Source organism: Falco cherrug, chromosome 1, assembly GCF_023634085.1.
Source record: "Falco cherrug isolate bFalChe1 chromosome 1, bFalChe1.pri, whole genome shotgun sequence".
Classification (NCBI taxonomy): domain Eukaryota; kingdom Metazoa; phylum Chordata; class Aves; order Falconiformes; family Falconidae; genus Falco; species Falco cherrug.
In genome coordinates this window covers 44,672,725-44,692,650 of record NC_073697.1, presented here as the reverse complement: position 1 = coordinate 44,692,650, position 19,926 = coordinate 44,672,725, and the positions used below count along the sequence as shown (strand labels likewise).

Below are 19,926 nucleotides of genomic sequence, written 5' to 3'. Positions count from 1 at the left end.
TGCGCTTCCAGCCTGTTACAGCTCAGCACAGCTTCGGTACTCACATTCGTCACGCCGTGTCACAAGAACAAGCATTACTAAGTCAAACAGCTCAACCAGCAGATCATTACTTCATGAGCTGTAAGGCAGAAGCTGGGGGTTTGGGTGGGGTTTTGGTTTAGGGTTTGTTTGCTTGATGTTGTTTTCCCCCCAACAAGACACTAACAGCATTTTGCAGCCAGGAATCACAACACAGCCCAACACCCAAGGCAATGCAGCCAAGTTTAGCTCCTGGCTTCATGAATAACAGTATATCTAGTCAATCATATGAATTTCACCTTGTTAAGAGGATTCACTGTGCAAACACTGCTCTGTTAAAGCCTCAGTTACAGAACTGCACAGGCATCAGCTGACACGCATTACTCATACTGTATTGACCCGCACTGGCCTCCTCCGCCAGTATGCCCTGAGAAACCAGTTTGTCAGAGCCCTCTGCCTATTAGCGAAGGCAAAGACACCACTGGGAGCACGCGGCTAAGGCAGAATAGATGAAGATTTAGATTGCCGCCTCTTACTGAATAGAGTGGGCAAGGCTTCGCTCTCCGCACAAACTCACTCACCAGCTGTAATTTCAAAAAGGATTTTGTCAATTTCCATCTCTGCTTCCTCTTCCATTTCCTCCTGATCCTCCAGGCTTTCAAAGGTGTCCTCCAGCATCTCCTCTATAATACCAGCCTGGCAGAAAACAAAAAGGCAGCAGCAGGGTAAGAGGACGCACCCCTTACCTTCGAGATCAAGCTATGCCTAGTGAGGCATTTAAAAACTGCTTGCTGGCTACTTGGGCTTTCCAGTTTGGGGCTGCCCTGTCACATAAGGGTGGCCAACACACCCACCCACAATTTAAGCAGGCATCTGTACAACTGGTGCACAGGAAAAGCAGTAAGAAAACTGAGGATTAAATACAGGTGTTCTCGCTTTGAAACCCTCAAGCTAATATTCATTGCTGCTGCGTGTCCAAACACTGACAAGCCAGCCTGCTCCAAGCACGTGAAATGCAACTGTGAACTTCAGTCATGAGGTACCAATCGTGTCACATGCTGTAAGCTGAGTGTTTGGCATGGCTTTCCTTTTTTCTACCTGCATTTGAAAACAGTTCTTTTTGCAGGGCCTGCAACCTAGATCTGGCCAAATTGTTCTGGTGCACAACTGTAAAATTATTAAGATATAAACTGATTTGAACTAAACAGTCTAAAGCGGCAAGGGAAAAAGCAAAGCAATTTTGGTAGTTGGAAAGATAATGACCATGACAGAGAATTTTTAATACTTTAAATACTTTAAAATCACTTTCATCACATGAAGACGCGAAGCTAGGTGTTTTAAACCCAGTATCGGGCTGGCCATCTCACCTAAGACAGGACTTCCAGATTGACACTCCACAACAGGCTGTGGTAGGTCTTCATGAATGTTTTCATCCCTGAAAGCAGGGAACTCAATCTCCCTCAGGACACCAACGGTCCCTGGGCACAGGCGTGAATCCTGCTGTGAGCCTTGGTCTCCCCCAGCCCCTGGACTAGGATGACCAAGCTGCCACTGCTCTACCTGGGGACTGATCTTCCTCCTTCCATCATCAACGTGAGCAGCTTTTTTCGGCTTCAAGCCTTACACCGAACATGTTGTAAGCATCACTGAGTCAAGAGTTTTCCCCCCACATACAATAACTTCCTAGAAAGTCCCCAGTTATTAATATGCTGCTATAATTTGTTGGTTAGAGCTTACACAAGCTCTCCGACAAAGGGGCCACCTAAGCGATTGCACAGCACACTAATGACCACCTCTTGTTCACCCAAGTCTTATTTACGTTATAGATCTTACCTTCATCATCTCTTTGGACAACTCCCTCATCGTTGCTTGGATTTCAGGGATTTTTACTAGATTTTGCATAGCTTTCATGACTTCTGTGCTCTTCTGCAATGAACCCGCTACTCTTAGGACAGCTGTGAAGGAGAGGTATAGAAAACCTTGAACAATCCCTGCACCACCATAAGTGGAGAAATTACATGCTCCCTACATGGACAAAAACTTGTGTATGTTTAGGCAATTTAAAAAGGAAATGGGTATCCCGCTCCTTCATTCTTGTGTACCTTCCTGGAAAAGCTCAGCTTCCACCCACGTTGAAATAACTATGTTTACAGCAAAGGTAAGAGTCCTGTATGATTAGTTGGAGCAATCCAGCTGGCCTGCAGAGAGATTTCAACCCCCTTGCACCCAGTTCATAAAAAAGATCTCTGAGGAGCTGCTGCCTCTGCCCCTCAGCAGCCAGAGGTCTGGCTGAGGGTTTCACCGGCAGAGCTACAGTCCAGCTCCACGCCTGCCTGCTGCCCAAACTAGGGACCTTCTGCCCAACACTGGGTAGTGGAAACTAACTCTGGCAGAAACTCTAATCCAATAGCTCTATAGCAAAAAGTAAGCTAGAAAATTAATACTGAAGCAAATAACCTGGAAATAAGTGTAGTTTAAATGGAATTTAACAATACTCTTTCCAGAGGCTATTCTCATAACATAGCTTATAAACTCTCCTCATACATGTTGTTACATCAATACCAAAACGCAGTAATTAAGGGTACTCTGAGGTTCTTAAATTCTGCCATCTAACTTTGCAGCTTCCTAATCACGGAGAACTTACCTGTTTGTGTATAAAATGGTCACTCCTTAATGAAGCAAAATGAAGGCACAGCATATATTATTTTTCATTTCAATAATTTATTTAAGAGCCTTACACTTGCAATGTTAATAAATGGAAATCTTGCCTCTAGCGGTCATTTCCCCCTGATGAAGCAAGTTAATACAAACCCCAGACTGAATTCTAGATCCCTTCCTGTTGCTTGGGTAAGCGTAAGGGAACATTCTCAGTAAGATGAAGACGCTGGTAGCAGTAATAAGGTGAAGGCTGCTCTGAGTGTTCATTTTAAGGGACATCTCAAGCTGCAAGGATGGCCCTTCCTGAATGAGGCATGTGGGGAGATATACTGGACGCATACTGGACCTGTCATAACTTTGGGCTTAAGGTTCACATCACGACTCCAGGCTCATCACTCATCTAGTGTTAAAATCTACTAGCACCTGGCTTGGATACTAGCCTGGGGGGGAAGTACTTTGACATTTCAGTACCGTGTTAACCTCCACCAAGTCTTTCCCTCCTGTCTTTAATGCTTTCTGCTCTGCTCTTGTTATGCTGGAACACTCTAAGGTATGGAAAATACTGCAGGAAATCTATGACAACAGATTGCTGACGTGGATAAGGAATGAGGCAAATACCCTGGGTACTGGAGGAGCCCGAAGGACAAAGCAGGGTTTACAGAGAGCTAGGTATCAAGCCACAGGGCAAATAGATTCAAACCCACCACAGAAAAATGCAGTTCCCTCACTTCCATTTAGGACTTAAAGTGTCCTAAGACACTTGCTAGATGAACAACAGTTTACAAGATGAAGGGAATTCTACTGAAGGAAACAAACTTCGCTATTACAGATTTTGAGAGGATCTGTAACAACAGGCTCCACAAGGACACAGGGACATTAGGCATTCATCCAAACTGTTTAGGAACACACACTGAAAGCGTGCCCCAAATCACCGTTTCAGAGCACGTGATTCTCATGTCACTGCAACCTTCAGGTGCTGAGAAGAGGTGTCAGATTATCTGCTGAGCAGCTAATCAGACAAAACACAGAGAGCCAGCGAGGCTGCAGGGAACAATGAGGGTGGGAACGCCAGGAAGCTAACTGGGAGTGCCCCAACTACTTCACAGCTCAGGGTGGGAAACCCACCCAGACAGGGCAGCAGGGAAATGGCCTCCGGATTGAAAGGGGTTCTTGCCTACAGGGACACAGGACTCATCATGGGATGCGAGCAATATAATTAAGATAACAGAAATCACTAACAGAGGCTGAAACTAAAGCAATGATTAACTCTACCTATTGAAAAAGCTCACTAGGACGTAACAAGCTTTCCGAGACAGCTGGGATATAACAATAGAGAAGTGGGGTAATGGAACATTGCAGTCAAAACCATACAGCACAGAGAACAAACCAAGTCATAAAAGAACAGGCAGTGTGCATGTTCCCCAAGGAAGTTTAGCTGAAGTTCACCAACTTGTTGACCACCAGGGGTCTCAAAATATGCTAAGACAGACCCCCAGGAGCAAAATGTGCATACGCAAGTGCCTTATGCATATATATATATCATTTTGGGGAAGTAGCTGTAATATGTATTAGATTGCAGGGAAATAGGATGAATACATATGTTTTGTTGCAATAAATTCAGGAATGCTGGTCAGATAGGCGCACATGATCTGAAATGCTGATCTCCATGTGCCCAGCGCTGCAACAAAGAATGCCTGCCTTCTAAACTTACAAAGTGAAGTCTAGACGGTTTTCTTTTTGTTGGTTTTTTTCGGTATGACAAGGGAAAAGAGCATGTTTGGACTCACAAAAAAATTATTACGTCTCTTTTAAGGGAATTGCAGCAACATGACCGAACATGAGAAACTTAATTATGGGATGTTTAGGAGAACAGCCAAAGGTAGAAAATGGGAGGGACTGAAGTGGACCATGGAACACACAAACCTCAGAGGCCTACTGCAGCTCAGGCAGAGGCGGAGATCTGTGGCCAGTTGCTGGATAGCCAAGCATCCGAGAGCAGCGCCTGGAACAACCCATATATTGTGTGCATGTATACACATGCGTTCTACTAGTGGACCTTAGTCCTGATCAGCTGAAGAGGAAGACCAGGACTGAGCTGTCAGTGCTGTTCATCTTTGTGTGAAAGCCGTGCGTTTACACGGGTGCTGGTAAAGGCAATGCTGTGAGCATGTGTGGGTGTATGTGCCTGCTGGGAATAGGTGCTCAGCCTAGCTGGATGTAGGGGCATGGAACTGCAGCAGCCTCACACCTCTGGGCCAGCTACAGGAGGAATTTCCCTGGGTCCTGAAGCTCACTGGAACGCGCTGCCTTTCACAAGAGTCAGATTGCTTCCAAATTCAAGCTCTGCCTGCATTTGACCTTGACTCTGAAAATGGAAACCCAGACCTCACTTCTAATGCTAGAGGAGTCATCGTACTTGGGCTCAGAAGTTGTTCTTACCAAGCTGGTTCTTCATCCCCATGAGAACAGAGTTCATGTGAGCTTTGGATGCATAGAGTTTGCTTACGGCCTTTCGAGAGCGGATCAGCTCCTTCGCCAAGATCACACACACGTCTTTCTGACCCTTTTTGGCAGCATCCTTTATTGACCGCTTCACCTTCTCCTCTTCTCTCTGGATATCTGGGGCACAGGAAAACACAACAAACAGTGACAAGCTGCTAAGAATTTGGAAGATAAACCAGTCATTTGTTGGGGTGTATTTTCAACACAAAGAATTGTTTCTGCTTGATTTCAGATTCCCTCTGTTACTCAAAGGCCTTGTTCTAGGCTGATTTACATGTTAGCTGATTAATGCAAATAAATATGAATAGGAAAATTCTCATTACTGAACATCCAGCTCTAATTTCCTTTGCAGTTAAGAGTACTGTAAAGGTCTGTCCAGGAATATTTCTACATGAAGGTGAGCTGACTAAGATGAATTCTTAAGAAGTAAAAAAGGTCCAGTAAGAACAAAGTACTCTGAGATCACTACTTGACTTACAGCTTCAGAGTAACTTCCCAACTATTAAACCAGCCTGACATAAATATATATATATATATATAAATACATACACACACAGTTTAAGACTACTGACTTTCTGCTTACAAGATTACCTCATTCGTGTTCATCACCAGGTAACCCCACCTCACCAGGAGGGAACAAAGCTGTCACAAGGAGTTAAAAACTAGTAGTCTCAGAAGACAGACAAGCATTTTACTAGTAAAACATTTACCTGTCAGACTACATTCAAAGCTTAACCCGTATGTGGTTAAACTTAACCCACCCAAAGCTTAACCCACCTTCAGGTGAATTTGAGGGCTGCTGTATGCAAAATTGTCACTGTTTCTAAATCTCTGAATTGTGTTTTTCTGAAAAAAATTAATTCAGAAAGATTGCAGAAGGCTGCTCTCACAGAGACTAGAAAGTTTTAGATATACATTGTCTTTAAAAAAAAAGCATAACCACTTATATAGTGAATTTTTAAGGGCACATCCACGACTTTAAGAGTTACTTAGAACCACACATTTGTTAAATTACTGCCAAAAAAGGCCTTCATCCTTGCAGACAGACTTATTTCCTCCATCAGGCACAACTCATTGAGCCTCAACTGGATATCCAACCAAATCTATACTTGTACTTCAGGAGTTAAGATCCTGAGTTCCTACTGCTCATACTTCAAACACACATGCACTGGGTGTTCATTTAAACAGCACATTCACATTACAAGTTGGCTGGCTGGCACCAAAGCTATGGATTAATTTATCAGGAAAACCTAGTATGCTGGTAAATCATTAGATATAACTTAAAACAGCCTGTTCAAACTCTCCTGGCACCCAGCTTCGTTCAACAGCTTTTTATATGTGCATACTGGAGCAGGAATACTGAACTGAGACTATACTCAATCAGCACCAAATAGCTGGATCTGAAACATTGTACTCCAAATGGGAGTTCTTAAATAACACAGGTTTCTCTAGCAAATCTGATGTGACTGTTCATATGTCTGCCTTGTCAGATGATGCTGGCTGTACAGCAGAAGCCAGGTACCTCAAAAAGCTCACAGAGTAAGAAATGCAGGAACAAGTGATGACATTCGTAATTCATACGATTTTAGGCAGTCCTGCAAGGAGCAGGGAGTTGGACTCAATGATCCTTATAGGTCCCTTCCAACTTGAGATATTCTATGATTCCATTATCAACCTCCTCCCTCTTCCATACTCAGCAATAAATTAGCCATTGATGAAATGTGGGCCTAAGAATCCACAAAAAATTATCCTAAAGTAAATAGAGAATTCATGTAGTAAGGGTTAGGCTCACCTTCCTGGAAAGGGCTGAAGGAAATAACCACAAGAACAATTATTTCTAGCAAAGGCTTTATTCAAATTTGGTTTTGTTCGAATCTTCTTGATTTATACCAGACACGTAGGCAAGAATCAGTGCCCTTTTATAAAAACAAAGGCATCAATGCACACTTTTTGGCACAGGCTGACTTGGAGACTTTGACACAGCTTCTCATGTGGGAGTTAATGAGCCCTGTACTCAAGATGAGTCATTCTCTCAATATCATTCAATGGCATTTTTATCCTAAAGTACTGGCAGAAATATGTAGGCTCATAATCAGAAAAACACACTCCTTGCTGCTTTCCCACTATCATCTGCAGAAATGTCACAAGCTCAAAGACATTTCTATGTCAGGCACAGGAGTGAGCTGAGCCCCAGCATATCAGAACAGGTAAGAAACAGCTGAAGTAGTACAGCAGAAAATAGAAAGCGCCAGGAGTACTCCAGCAGGACTCAGGAACTACAACATCCACTTTGTCAAGCTAAAAACAACCACAAGTATTGTGTTACTACATCCAAACTAGCGTAGGGTGGCCCCGTACTCAAGTGAATGCTTTCACAGATGAAGTGCTGAATATGAGATTAGTGGCATAACTATGCAAGAGCAGCCAACTCCGTCTCTGAAGGTCAATGCCAGCTATATGCTCTCATGAGCCAAAGTCACTACACCAATCCCTCTGCAGCATTACCATGCACAACAGAGGCACAAACCAGTCCTGCGAAGCACCTGCGAATGTAACTTGTGAACTCAGTAAAGCACAAAGTCACTGTATAACTCCAACTACATTAACTTGAAAATTTCATTTCTGAAGTCACAAGGATACCTTTCATTTCTTCAAATCTTCCAAGCCCTCAAAAGCAACCTACACCAAACAGAAACCACTACAGCAGCAAGAGTCCAACGACAGATGGTTTGAAACAGCATGTTGCTATATCAGTAACTGCGCTGACTGGACGAGCCAAGTGTTTGTGTGATCCAAGCCCACTCAGTTCATCCCAGGTGGATCCGAGCATTGCCGTATCAAAACAAATCTACCACAGCCTCCCCCAGGGAAACTAAGACAGGTCTCAGCTCAGCATCCTTACTCAAAGATTGCAGCAATTTCCTGTGTAATTCTCAACTGAAATAATAAACCACGGCAGAATCCAACTACAGGGGGTGATTTTTGAGAAAAACCTTAGTGGCACATGGCTATCATCTTTCAGCAGCAGCCTGCCAGCCCGGTAAGCGTCCAGCACAACCACATACTTCCACAGCTGACACTTGGCAAGATGTGAAATCTTAGCACAATATGGGCATTACAAAGATACCCTGTACTTTATTTTAACAGGAATTGTCAGAATAGCAGATGGCTGGTGGTTAGTCTAAGCTCGCACAAGCTGAACTGTATCTTTGAATGTAACACTCTGAAATACATATACAGACATGTTTAGAGCTGTTATAATAATTAGATTTACATCCACATCAAAATATTAGACTACCACAGAACCCAAAGTCTATATAGGCCATTAGAAGTATTAGGGCACAAATAAAGTTGAAAGAAAACCAAACTTTCAAGAAACCATTGACAGCAAACACATGGGTAGTTTCCTCCCATGGAGATGTGACCTCTAAAACAAGCTTTGCTAACCAGACCAGCCATGTTTCAGTTGCCCTGTGCCTGATACAGCCACAGAAAGTGCCTTGGAGAATGCAAAGCAATTCATCAAATCATCAAAAAAACAAAAACGAGCATCACTGTACATCAGTTTTCCTGGAAGGGGCATAAACCCTGTTCCTCATTTTACAGATGAAGACAAAGACAGACTTTGTACTGCACAAACATCTCTCTCCAACGAACTCATATTCTCCCACTCATTGATTTGTACATCAACCCTGCCAGTTTACTCCAGAAGTTGTTGCAGATGGACAGGGGAAGGGAGAACGTATACCTTGAGGAATCACTCAAAATACGCATGTGCCTAAAAAGCAGACGCTGGCACAAAATATCCTTTACCAGCACATCCAATGGACCAATCCTGCAGGCAGGGCAGAAGATGAAAAAGGGAAAATAAGAGTCTAGCCCCAAACCTACTTTTGATTCTGGGAAGAGCATAAGAGAGAACAAAATCTGAACTAGCAGCAGTATAATAGTAAGCAACTACTCTGCTTTTCAAGACATCTTCAGAAGTGTGATGTTTGTAATTTAATAGCAAAACACCCACTGAGAAAAGTGTTTTGGTCCCCCCCTCCTTCTGTTTGTAATTTCCCTAAGCTGACAGCAAGCTACTTTTGTTTAGCATGTGCACTTCACGCCAGTGCATACCCACAGAACTTTCTACATGTGAAATTTCATACCACACCAGTACTATTCATTAAATCAATATGGGTGAAATTCTGGAGAATAAGTCTAATTAATCTTATCAAAGGGGATTTAAGAGCATTGTCCTACTGGAAGCATACAATATCCAGATTCTTTAGAAAATTTTATTTGGAGAACTTCACAGTGACATCATTTTGTAACACTGACTGACTCTGGCCCCAGGATCACATTCATCTTCCTTTATTCCAGATGTGATAAGAGTATCCCAGGTTATTAGATTTCACAGCCTCCCCCAATTAAAGCAAAAAAACCCTTGAAGGCAGACAGGGAAAGGAAAAACGAAAAATGAAATGTAAGTACAAACCTCTGATCTGTCTATCAATCACTCTCATTTCTTTTCTTATCTTCAAGGACCATTCATTGACCTTAAAAAGAGAAAGTGAGAGTTACTTGAAATTCCAATTTTAAAACTACGCTTTTAATACTTTCATGTAACTTAAACATTCCATATCAAAAGAAGCACTTCAAAATGCACAAGATTTAAGTTATGAGTGACATTTAAATGTTTCATTATTCTAATAATAATAACAGAAACATTGCAGAGATACAACCAATTATTGCACTCCTCTTAACATTAAAACAAGGAGTTAAAGAGGCACTCACTGCCTGGCTAACTTCCCATATCACATCGACATCACTGTGCAGAGGGGACTTGCCACAGGGGATTTCAGCATAAGATAAGAACTTTGGGACAGGACAACAGCACCAAAAGTGCTACTACCCGTTTCAGTTGGAAGGTACCCCAAGCCAACCTCCTACTCAAAGCAGGACCAAGTTCAGGTTGTTCAAGGGCCTCATCCATTGAGTTTTAATACTGTCCAAGGGCAGAGACTTTACAGCCACTCCAGACATCTGTTCCAGCATGCAATCACTCCTGTGGTGAAGACCCTTCCTCATGTTCAATTCAAAATTCTCCTCTGGCCACCTGTGGCTGTAGCCCTTTCTTGTCACTGGGCACACCTGAAAAGCAACAGGCTCTGTCTTCACTACAGCCCCATTAGAGGCAGTGAAAGGCTTTAGGCCCTTGCCCCTTCTTCTCCAGGCTAAAATGAGCCCAGTTCCCTCAGCCTCTCCTCCTGTGTCATGGGCTCCACTCCACCACTTTGCTGAGCCCTCTGCCACACTCTCCCCAGTTTGTTGATATCCCCCTTGAACTGGGTGCTCAAACCAGGACACTGTTTTGCAGATATGGCCTCATTAATGCCAAAAGTAGCAGAGTTAATTGAACAACCACTTGCCTTAATGTGATTATTACAGCTTGTTAACACAGCCCAGCTTGCCCTCATCACTGCACACATGCACTGCTAACTCACATTTATTATCCATGGGAAGTCCAGGTCCTTTCCCACAGAGCTGCTGCCCAGCCAGCCCCAGGCTGCACACCCCTACGTGCAGGGATGGTTGCCTCACATGCACAACCTTGTGTTGCTCAATATCATGAGGTTCCTGCTGGCCCATTCCCCCTGCTTGCTCAGTGTCCCTCTACACAGCAGCTCTGCCCTCCAGCTTCCCTTACCCCACCTTTGGCAGGGTTCAAACACTGCCACCCCCTCTACAGCCCCCCTGCTGGGACTTGCCAAGATCTCTGTTCCAGCACTCCTGGCTCCTCCAGCACAGGGCGCTGAAGGATGTGGGGAGCACCACTTGCCCCACCCATCCTTCTGGGGAAAGCAGAGACATCAGACAGACTCCAGTTGACAGACATTCAACCAAGAACTGGAAGCATTTCTGGCAACTTGAGAAGCAGAAAGGGGCTGCAGAACACAAGAATCAGAAGATAATACAGAGTGAAAGCTCTGATGCTACTGTTATTATTAGCAGCACAGATTTGCACAGTACCTAAACAAACCCTATAAGCATTAAGATGAGTTATGGTTCATGGATCCACCTGCACACCGTACATGCCAGTGCACAGGCCATTCAAGAAGTTGTTGGCTGCATGAATAGTTTCATATGAAAATCACCCTGATTTTTATGTGATTTTTTAATTCAAATAAAACGCTCCATCTACCTGAATATGTTTTATAACAAAGCTGTAAAAAGAGCGCTCTTCAGTGCACGAGTTCAGCAGAGCAAGACCATCTTAGACTTTTAATGGTCTCAAAAGCAATGCTCTCAGTCACAGTGAACAAGACCATGTTTTGACTACCGGCATCAACTGCCACCCAGGATGCCCAAGCACAAAATGTGCTGCACAAAACCCCAAGCCTGAGAGCTCTGCAAAGCTCTATGCATACATATTATGGGTGTCCAGAAGTTTTGAAGGGGTTTCAGAAAGCTCCTGCACCTTTAGGTGAAGCCTGTTTTATTACAGGAGGAAAAACCCCCAAATTGAAACAACTCTTATAGGACGGACTGAAGTCTCCCCTCTTACTCTTCACAAAAGAGCAGAATACGTTCTGCAGACTGCTTCCTCACCCCAATAAGAAGCTAAGAAGGTCCCTCATTCGAGTATGCCTATGCTAGAGGGAGAAAAGTGAGGGGAAGAGACCAAGGTAAAACACGATTTAACTCTGGCTGGCTCACTGTCATGTCTCAAACCTAACACCTTCCAGAGATCTGCTCTACAACTTGCATTCTAAAACCAACCAACACATACTAAGCCTTCATGTACAAGCACAGTCAGCAATTGTCAAATGAACTACAGATGCTGTCTCTGTGATGCACAACAGCACAAAGACACCATTAAACCACAACTAGCTGTATGTTGTCATCAATCCCTGCTAATTCTGACAGCAGAAAACTCTTTGGTAGCTCATCCCTCGAACTGCACAGGAATAAGCTGCTTCACACAACTGTCCTCATAAAGGCAGAGCTGCGTGCCTCTGCACTCCCTGGTCTACCCAACGCTCATCACCTGTTTTGTGTATAAAAGGAGGAGGGAATTCTGCTGACTCTCATCTAGAGTGCAGCACGCTTCCAGTTACATGAGACACAGCAACCTACTGAGCAGTAAAGAAGCTGTATTGCCAATCTCACCCAGGACACCAGGGACAGGGCTATGAACCACAGAGGTAGCAATGCTGGGAATAGGAGTACTTTGTCCGACTAAGTAAAGCTAATTACTCAAAGCACAACTCCATGCTGACAAAGCTACTCTGCTCCCACTTCTGACATAAACAAAAACATCCTTCTCACAGCACTGCATCACACCGGAAAGTCAGCCAGCAAAACACCAAGCTGAAATAAACCTTGGACCACGCTGGAGGAAAATTCGCTTTTTAAGCTGAACATGGCATTAAAATGTATAGTAGATTTCCAGCTTTAGACAGGCTGAAGTGTATCAGCAGCTCCTCACGAGGACTGAAGATGTTTGCCCTGTATCATTCCTAAACAAATTCTCTCCCATCAACAGTAAGTATACAAATGAACCCAGGGCGAACCACTGCCACCACAAAAATCTCAACCTCCTCCCATCACCAGCCACCTCCTGTGGTGCTCAGATTGCTTTCCCTAGCCCTACTCAGGGGCAGGATCTTGTCTACAGCTGCTGGCAGACATGAGGTAAGTGGTGCTGTTTCCCCATCATCTAGTAAGCAGAAGTAACTTCTTTCTAAAGCTGCAGTTAGATACAGGAGAAAAGAAATTTCTCACTGTTACTGGTTTCTCAATATCACCGTTGCAGCGTTTGAAGTCATCACGCCAGCCTGCAACCCAAAAGCATGCTCATGACAGCAAGACAACCCACGTCACTTCTCCCTATGGGTCAGACGAGCCTGTTTTCTAGTGCCTTTGTAGGCTTTTCTGAAAACAGCTCCAAGACAACCCACAGCCACGCTGTGTTACTGGAAAACATGACAAGTCTGTCAGTTACAGAAGGTGAAAGAGTGGCCATCAGATATGAAATAACAAGGAGTTATGAGTGCAGTATAACCACATCATGCGGGTTAACAGTTGCCTGATGCTTTATCCCACCATTGAGAGCAGCAGTCTCCAAATCTCAGTTCTTTCTGCATTATCTTCCAACACCACTGATGACGGAGGAAGCTATAGCCAACCTGCATGGTGCCCCGACACAAGTAGAGAAGGAAGGGAAAGTACGCTATCAAAGGTACATTCCTTATCTAACGCTGACCAACAGGTGATGACTATAACCTGCTCCCCTGGGACTTGGTTGCTATAAAGCAGCAGGGAATATCTGTGACATTGCAGCTCTTCTAAGCCTTCAACTTTGGAGGTACTAAAAAACGCAACAGGGAGAAAGATTACAGACAACAACGTATTTGATGCTTCCCCTCACCAAACAGCAGGTTTCTGTATTAACACAGTAGTAGTGATGTACAAAAGACAACAGTGAAAACGTCAGTATCTTGAATATTGCATTTTACTGTGACATTAGAAAACTGTGGGTAGAAGCAAGGCTTACACAGTTTGTCTGTGGACTCAAAAATAAAGCAACCCCGGGTTCCAATACTTCAGCAACTCATATTTTTAAGCCTGACTTTGCAACAGGAGCTAGAAGTCCCTAACGACGCTGGAGACCTACAGGTTAGGGAAGGCGGCTAACACCCAGCTAAAAATCCAGAGGCTGCTGGCTCAGCCACCCCACCCCGCGGCGCCCAGAGCGCAGCCGGCGCAGCCCTCACGGCCCTGCACACCCCGCGGCGCGGGAGCGTCCCGCCGGCACTCCAGGGCGGGAAGAAGCCGCTGCGTTTCGGCAGTGAGGGGGCGCGGTGCCGCGGCCCGTTCGCGGATGGAGCACCGGGGCTCCTCAGCCGCCGCCGCGGCCCAGCCCCGCGGGACGCGGCTCACCGGGGCACCCCGCCGCCCCGCATCCTCCGGCCGCGGGGCTGCGGCCGCCCCGCCCCGCCTCAGCCCGAGGGCGCCAGGCGAGGCCTCCGGTGCCGCCACACCTCGCTCGGGCCGCGGCCGGCCTCTCCGCCGCTCCCGCCCGGCGCCTGGCAACGCCGCATCGCTAGGCCGCGGCCCCCGAGCCGCGACCCCCGCCGCCTCGGGCGGAGCCGCCGCCAGCGCCTCACCAGCTCCTTGGGCGGCTTCTCGGGGGTCTTCCCGAAGAGGCCCATGGCGGCCGCCGCCTCGCGCCGCCCGGCCCTTCCGGGTTCCCGTCCCCGCCCGCCGTCAGGGGCTGGGCACCCGCACTGCGCACGCGCGCGGCTCCTCTCGCCGCCGCTGCCCGTGCGCGCCGGGCGGGGAGGGGTGGGTGGAGCCCGAGCAGCCCCGCCCCTCGCCGGCTCCCAGCGCTCGTCGGGCGGGGGCGCAGCTGGGCGTCACGCGGCCCCGCCCGCGGCCCCTCAGCGCGGCCGGCGGGGACCGGCCCCGGGGGGCCGCACGGTCCTGGGCCCCGGGGCCCGTAGAGCCCGGGCACCCCCTCCGGCGGCAGGCCGGTGGCACTGCATAGCGGACCGGCAGGGGTTTGTGCTGGGCCGTTGCAGTTACCAGAGCAGACGCCAGGGCGGGGTATGCCCCACCCGCCCGGGGCCGGTCACACAGGTTGCGGGAAGGCGCTGTGAGAGCGTTTGTAAAACCTGCTCGTGCGAGGGGACGCTCAGACGACACGTCCTGCCTCCCCCTCGCAGCCGAGGAGGACCCGCGGGAGAGCCAGGCCGCTAGCACCGGAGGTGGTGCCTGCTTCCCTGCAGCTGCCAGGCCTGCCTCGGAGGGGCCCTGCCGCAGGGCCGGGCTCACCTCCAACCCGCCGCCACTTTCGCCCGCAAACGGCGAGTCTCCTGGCCATCACCTCCACCCGCCGCCACACGGCGGGTCACCTGGCCAAAACAATGGGACAGCTTGGAGCTACCCCGCTGGGTGCTGCGGGGTAAGCTCCAGCAAGTCACACCATCTCCTTATGCCCCGCTGCACAAGTGGAGACACAGAGGGCCAGAAATCATCACCCATGCACAGGAGTGCACAAGCTTAGGAAGAAAGAGGGGGCATTAGATTAATCTAACTCTTAATACCATACAATTATACTTACACTCATCATCCAGTTCCCAGAGGAAGACATTTTAAATTACAGGTACAAAAACGTACAGTTCATCTTTTGTCTTCTCTCCTACCAAAAAACCAATGCAGAACAAAGACAGGTCTAAATACGCTTTGGAAAGGAGAGCTCTTTTTTCTGACTGGGTACCAGCGGTGTAACAAAACAGCTACTGCTGAAATTAAGACTGGCAAAGACTTTCAGAAATGATCTAAACCTGCCCTCTCTAAATAGCACAAAACACTGATTGCCCTCATTAAACCTACTGAAATAAGTAATCTCACATCAATCGTTTGACATTTTCTCTTGACAGCTGGTCTCCAGCATTCAGGCACAAGATGCCAGAGAATAGAACACTACTTCCAAGAACATTTAGCATCTCAGTTAACTCAAGACACTTTACAAGTACTAGCACAACCCAGCCCAGCAAGGCAAAACAAGCAAGCAACGAAACTGCTGACCTTGTTACAGGCGCAGTCTTTGCTCTGTTCTCCGGATTTTAAACTGTCAACGCATTGAGTAAGGGCTTTCTGAGATTCTGCACTACACAGAAAACAAACCTACTTGGATGCTTCTGCTGCTACTGACATGAGCATTTAATGAAATAAATATATCCAACTGCTTTTTTTTCAGTTTCTTTCCTGCTGGGACTACCGATACACTACACCAGCTGCTGTAGATTTTGAAACAGATGCATCACCAGGAACCAGATCACAACAATTCATATAACCCAGGCTAAGGGACACAAGGGGACCGAACCTTCAGTCACAGCCATCTACTGATCATAATTATCTGCCTATATGGATGTGCCCTCTGTGGCTCTCCTGCTAATTAAACAGCAGTTTGTGTCATTCATCAAAAGAATTGGACTAGTAGTAGAGCAACTGAGGTCATTAAAACAAGTCTTCAGCTGAAACTGATGTGCATAATGGTTTGCAAATAAGGCTGAACCTGTGCACAGAAGTGGAGCTGCTTAGGCTTTGTACTTGGAGGTCAGCTGTCAGCAGCAGAGCTTCGCTCCAGAAGCACATGGTGCCCTGAGGACACAGCATTGCTTGAACTTACTGCTCACTGGCAAAATGCCGAGGTACCAGCAAAAGGCAACAGCGGACTGTGATACAGCAGCTGGCTTGTGCACTTCAGCGTATCAACTACAGCCTTATTTATATCCACAGAAGTTCACTGCCACTTCCCCTTTTGGGATGGTGAGGCATCAGTGCAGTGCAGGTTTCAAGACAGGCCTGAAACAACGTGGATTTCAACCCCAGCTACTCATGATAAGCACATAGGCTAAGCATCACACTGCCACACAAACTGGAAGCAGAAGTGATCTTTGCCCTCATTATGCCTCTCCGCTGCTCTGCTGTGGCTGTAATGACAGATAAAGGGCATGTACTGGCAGGCATCAACTGGAATAACAATTACTTTCTGGACCACAAGAGAGCTGGTGATACTGTGCCCCTTCTACCTGCCTGCTTCAGTACTGCAATAGGAAAAAGGAAACAAGAGAGGAAAAAAATACAATTAAAAACAGCTCTTCCAATAATTACAAGAATATCCACTTGGGAGGACAGATGGTGCCTGGAGGCATGAAACATTTCTTAAGTCTTCCTAGATGTCTGCAGATGAGGGTGCTGGAGAGACAGCTGGTAAAAGAAAGTCTGTCTGATACAGCAGTTTGTAATCAACTGGAAAAACACCGCTCAAGCAGAGAAGCACCTCACAATGCAGAGGACTTAATGAAGGAAGTCGTTCCCAGTGAACCACCACCACCTTCTGCTTGGCCAGTAGCTAACACTGGAGCAATGCTGCATCACTAGGAGATGATTTATTAAGTCACAAAAGTTGTGTTATATTTTTATTGTCTTCACAGATAAATCAGGCCAGCAAGACATCTGTAACCATACACACAAAATATTTATCAAAACAATTAACATTACAAATCTCCTTTTAAAATAATTTATTTCACTGAATTATTTTTAAATGGTACTGTCTTACAACATACATTATTCAACAAAGATGTGCTGAACAGACTCTAAAATAAGAAACACTTAAATTAAGCAATTGTCTCCAATTAGAATTTCAATTTCACCCACATCCTTACTTGTAAATGTTTGCTGGAATACACTTCTGTTGCAGGCTTGATTTTTGTGCTTACAAAAACAGCATCAAGTTTCCAGATGTTGAGAAGAAAAAGTTATTGTACTTATGATAAGTATGCATTCAGTTCAACATACAAGGCAACCAAATGATTCTGTTAACGTTAGCATCATGTATATTTTAGTTCACTGCACTAACATTTAAACTAAAACTTCAAACCACATAAACGTTTAAGTGACTAACATTTAAAAGGCAAGCAGTAATATCCTGAAAGCTTACAAAGGACATCAGCACACAGCTAAGATGCGGAGTCATTCGACAAAGGCTGCGGATGTGTGTATGGCTGCTTTTTTTTGTATGAAGCCCACCTGCAGACGGGGCAGCAGTGTCGCCCACCAGCCAGCCACATCACGATGCAATTCTGGTGGAACACGTGGCCGCATGGCAAGCCCATCAGCAGACAACTGTTTGTAAAATTTTCTAGACACACAACACATTCTGTACAGTGCAACATGTCGGAGGGCCAGGCTGACCAGTCCGGCTCCATGTCACCTGCGGTGCTGTATGAGCCGTAAGACCTCACTCTCCGTTCATAGGGCTCATGATGACAATACTTATTGGCACACAAACAGGTCTCAACACTGCACCGAGGCTCTCTTTCACTGCGCCTATGAAATGTGTTTAGCTCATCGTCCTCCGAGACTTCTTTTTCACTACTGAAGACCTCTTTGTTTTCACTGTCAGAGTCACTTTCACCGTCTTGAAAGGTTTCCAATATTTCCTCATCAGAATGATCACCAAGGCATTTAAACCTCCACATTGGTAAGTTTTTTATATAGTCAGTTGGTATCAGAGGATGAAGCCAGAGATCCGGGAAAGCCAACCGCTCCAGGAACAGATCCGGGTCTTCATCCCAATCCGAGTCAAAAGGAAAGTGTTGAAAAGAAGCAATAGGGTGAAACAAGTAGCTGGTGTACCAGTCCCACAGGCTTGACAGCCACTCCAGATTATTAGCATTTACTTCATCGGTGTTGTTATTGCGTCTTCTTTTCTTCTCAAAGTAATCAATTAGTAAACCATGACCAAGGTATGTGCTGAGGAAGAGGGCTGGATGTGAAGAGTAGAACATCCAATCAGCTCTTACCCAAGAAGCCAACGCAGTTGTGTTAGAGTACCTGAAGAGTTTTAAACTGTACTCATAAAAGCTGTCTAAGTATGGTAGTTGCAAAAAACCTAACACAGGGAGCCAGGAAATAATTAATAATGAATTATACGTCCCTAAAGTGCTTATAAGAACCACAAAACGCTTTATAGTAGCACCTTGTGTAATAAACAGGTCCATCCAAGCCATCAGGTTAACCAAAACTAAGCTTAAGACAAATAAATCATTCACTTCTGGTTGTAATGAGCGCAAAAAAGAATCCATGGCACGTAGTGAAATAAATTCACCAGTGTTATTTCCATACCTGTAAATCCCCTCAGGAGTCCTAAGTATGTACGATGGTGTCTTGTAGATACCAATTTCTGCCATGTAACTTTTATTGTCCCAGTTTTCAACGTTCACAAAAATAAACTCTACTCTTCCAGTAAATTTTACACTTAGTGCAGAGAAGAACGCCGGAGGCTGGTCAAGGTTGGCAAACAGGTATATTTTCACACGGTACTGGTCACTTTTGTTCCATTCTTCTTTTAAATGTTCAGAGTTGTAGATGGTTTTGATCCGAGAAGCAGCATGGGCTGTGATCCATTTGAAAATATGCTCCACTTCGATTTTGTGCCCGCTGTATTCCTTAAGCATTACTTTTCCCTTGGAGGTACTGGTTTGTGGAACCGACATAATGAGGGTGGACTTCAGCCAACCCCTCCTCCTGCAGTATCTACAAAGAAAATGGCAGGTTAGATGACAAGTTTCGTAACCCTGGTGCTGCAGCCCTTGAATTTCTGTTACGAGCCCAAAAATGAGACATGCTGAGCACCTGGGAACATTTATATATAGTAGTAGGAAATACAGGCAGCCAATAGTCTCTGGCAAAGTGTATTTATTCTTACAATACATCTGTAATCTATCTTACAGAAATCTTGTAGAGAGATATGTATTCATAAAACAGGAAGAGGAATAGCATTAATTTTCATAGGTCATTATAGTAAACAAGGCTGTATATTCATGCTTTGTAACTGGATTTTAAAAATACACAAGCTGACTCTTCATTATAAAGCTTTAGTATTAGAAGCTATTTTTTCTTGGCCTTCCAGCTAAGATGATAACCACTACAGCGTAACTCAATGTCCCACACAGTTCCTGAGCCTGCAGGTAACCTTCCCAGTGCTTCCTTCCATCCTAGTTTTGCCAAGAAGCAGTGGGGTGAAGTTAACAAGACACTGGCCTGTTCACAGTTGCTTTAACAAAGCTGACAAGCATCCACCTCCTGCTGGGGCCATTTAGGAAGGATGCAGACAGGCTAAGAGGTCTGGTGAGAGAGGTCATCACAGACCAGTGGAGGAGGAAGCAGACACGCTGCTGGATGATT

At 45.6% G+C, this 19,926-nt stretch overlaps 1 protein-coding gene across 5 annotated transcripts in view; it reads right to left on the bottom strand.

The window, feature by feature from the left end:
- LOC102058011 (charged multivesicular body protein 3) overlaps window positions 1–19,926 on the bottom strand; it is a 40,298-nt gene that overhangs the window by 899 nt on the left and 19,473 nt on the right. For 3 of the 5 annotated variants that reach the window (XM_055709054.1, XM_055708983.1, XM_055708922.1), the window contains one exon: window positions 17,144–19,275. In XM_055709054.1, the coding sequence (XP_055565029.1) occupies window positions 17,697–19,275 (1,579 nt within the window). In that variant the 3' untranslated portion in view covers window positions 17,144–17,696. Of the gene's footprint in view, window positions 1–599; window positions 715–1,851; window positions 1,974–5,115; window positions 5,296–9,661; window positions 9,723–14,336; window positions 14,467–17,143; window positions 19,276–19,926 lie in introns of those variants that run through there. The other 2 variants (XM_055709189.1, XM_055709258.1) reach the window with 2 other exon arrangements.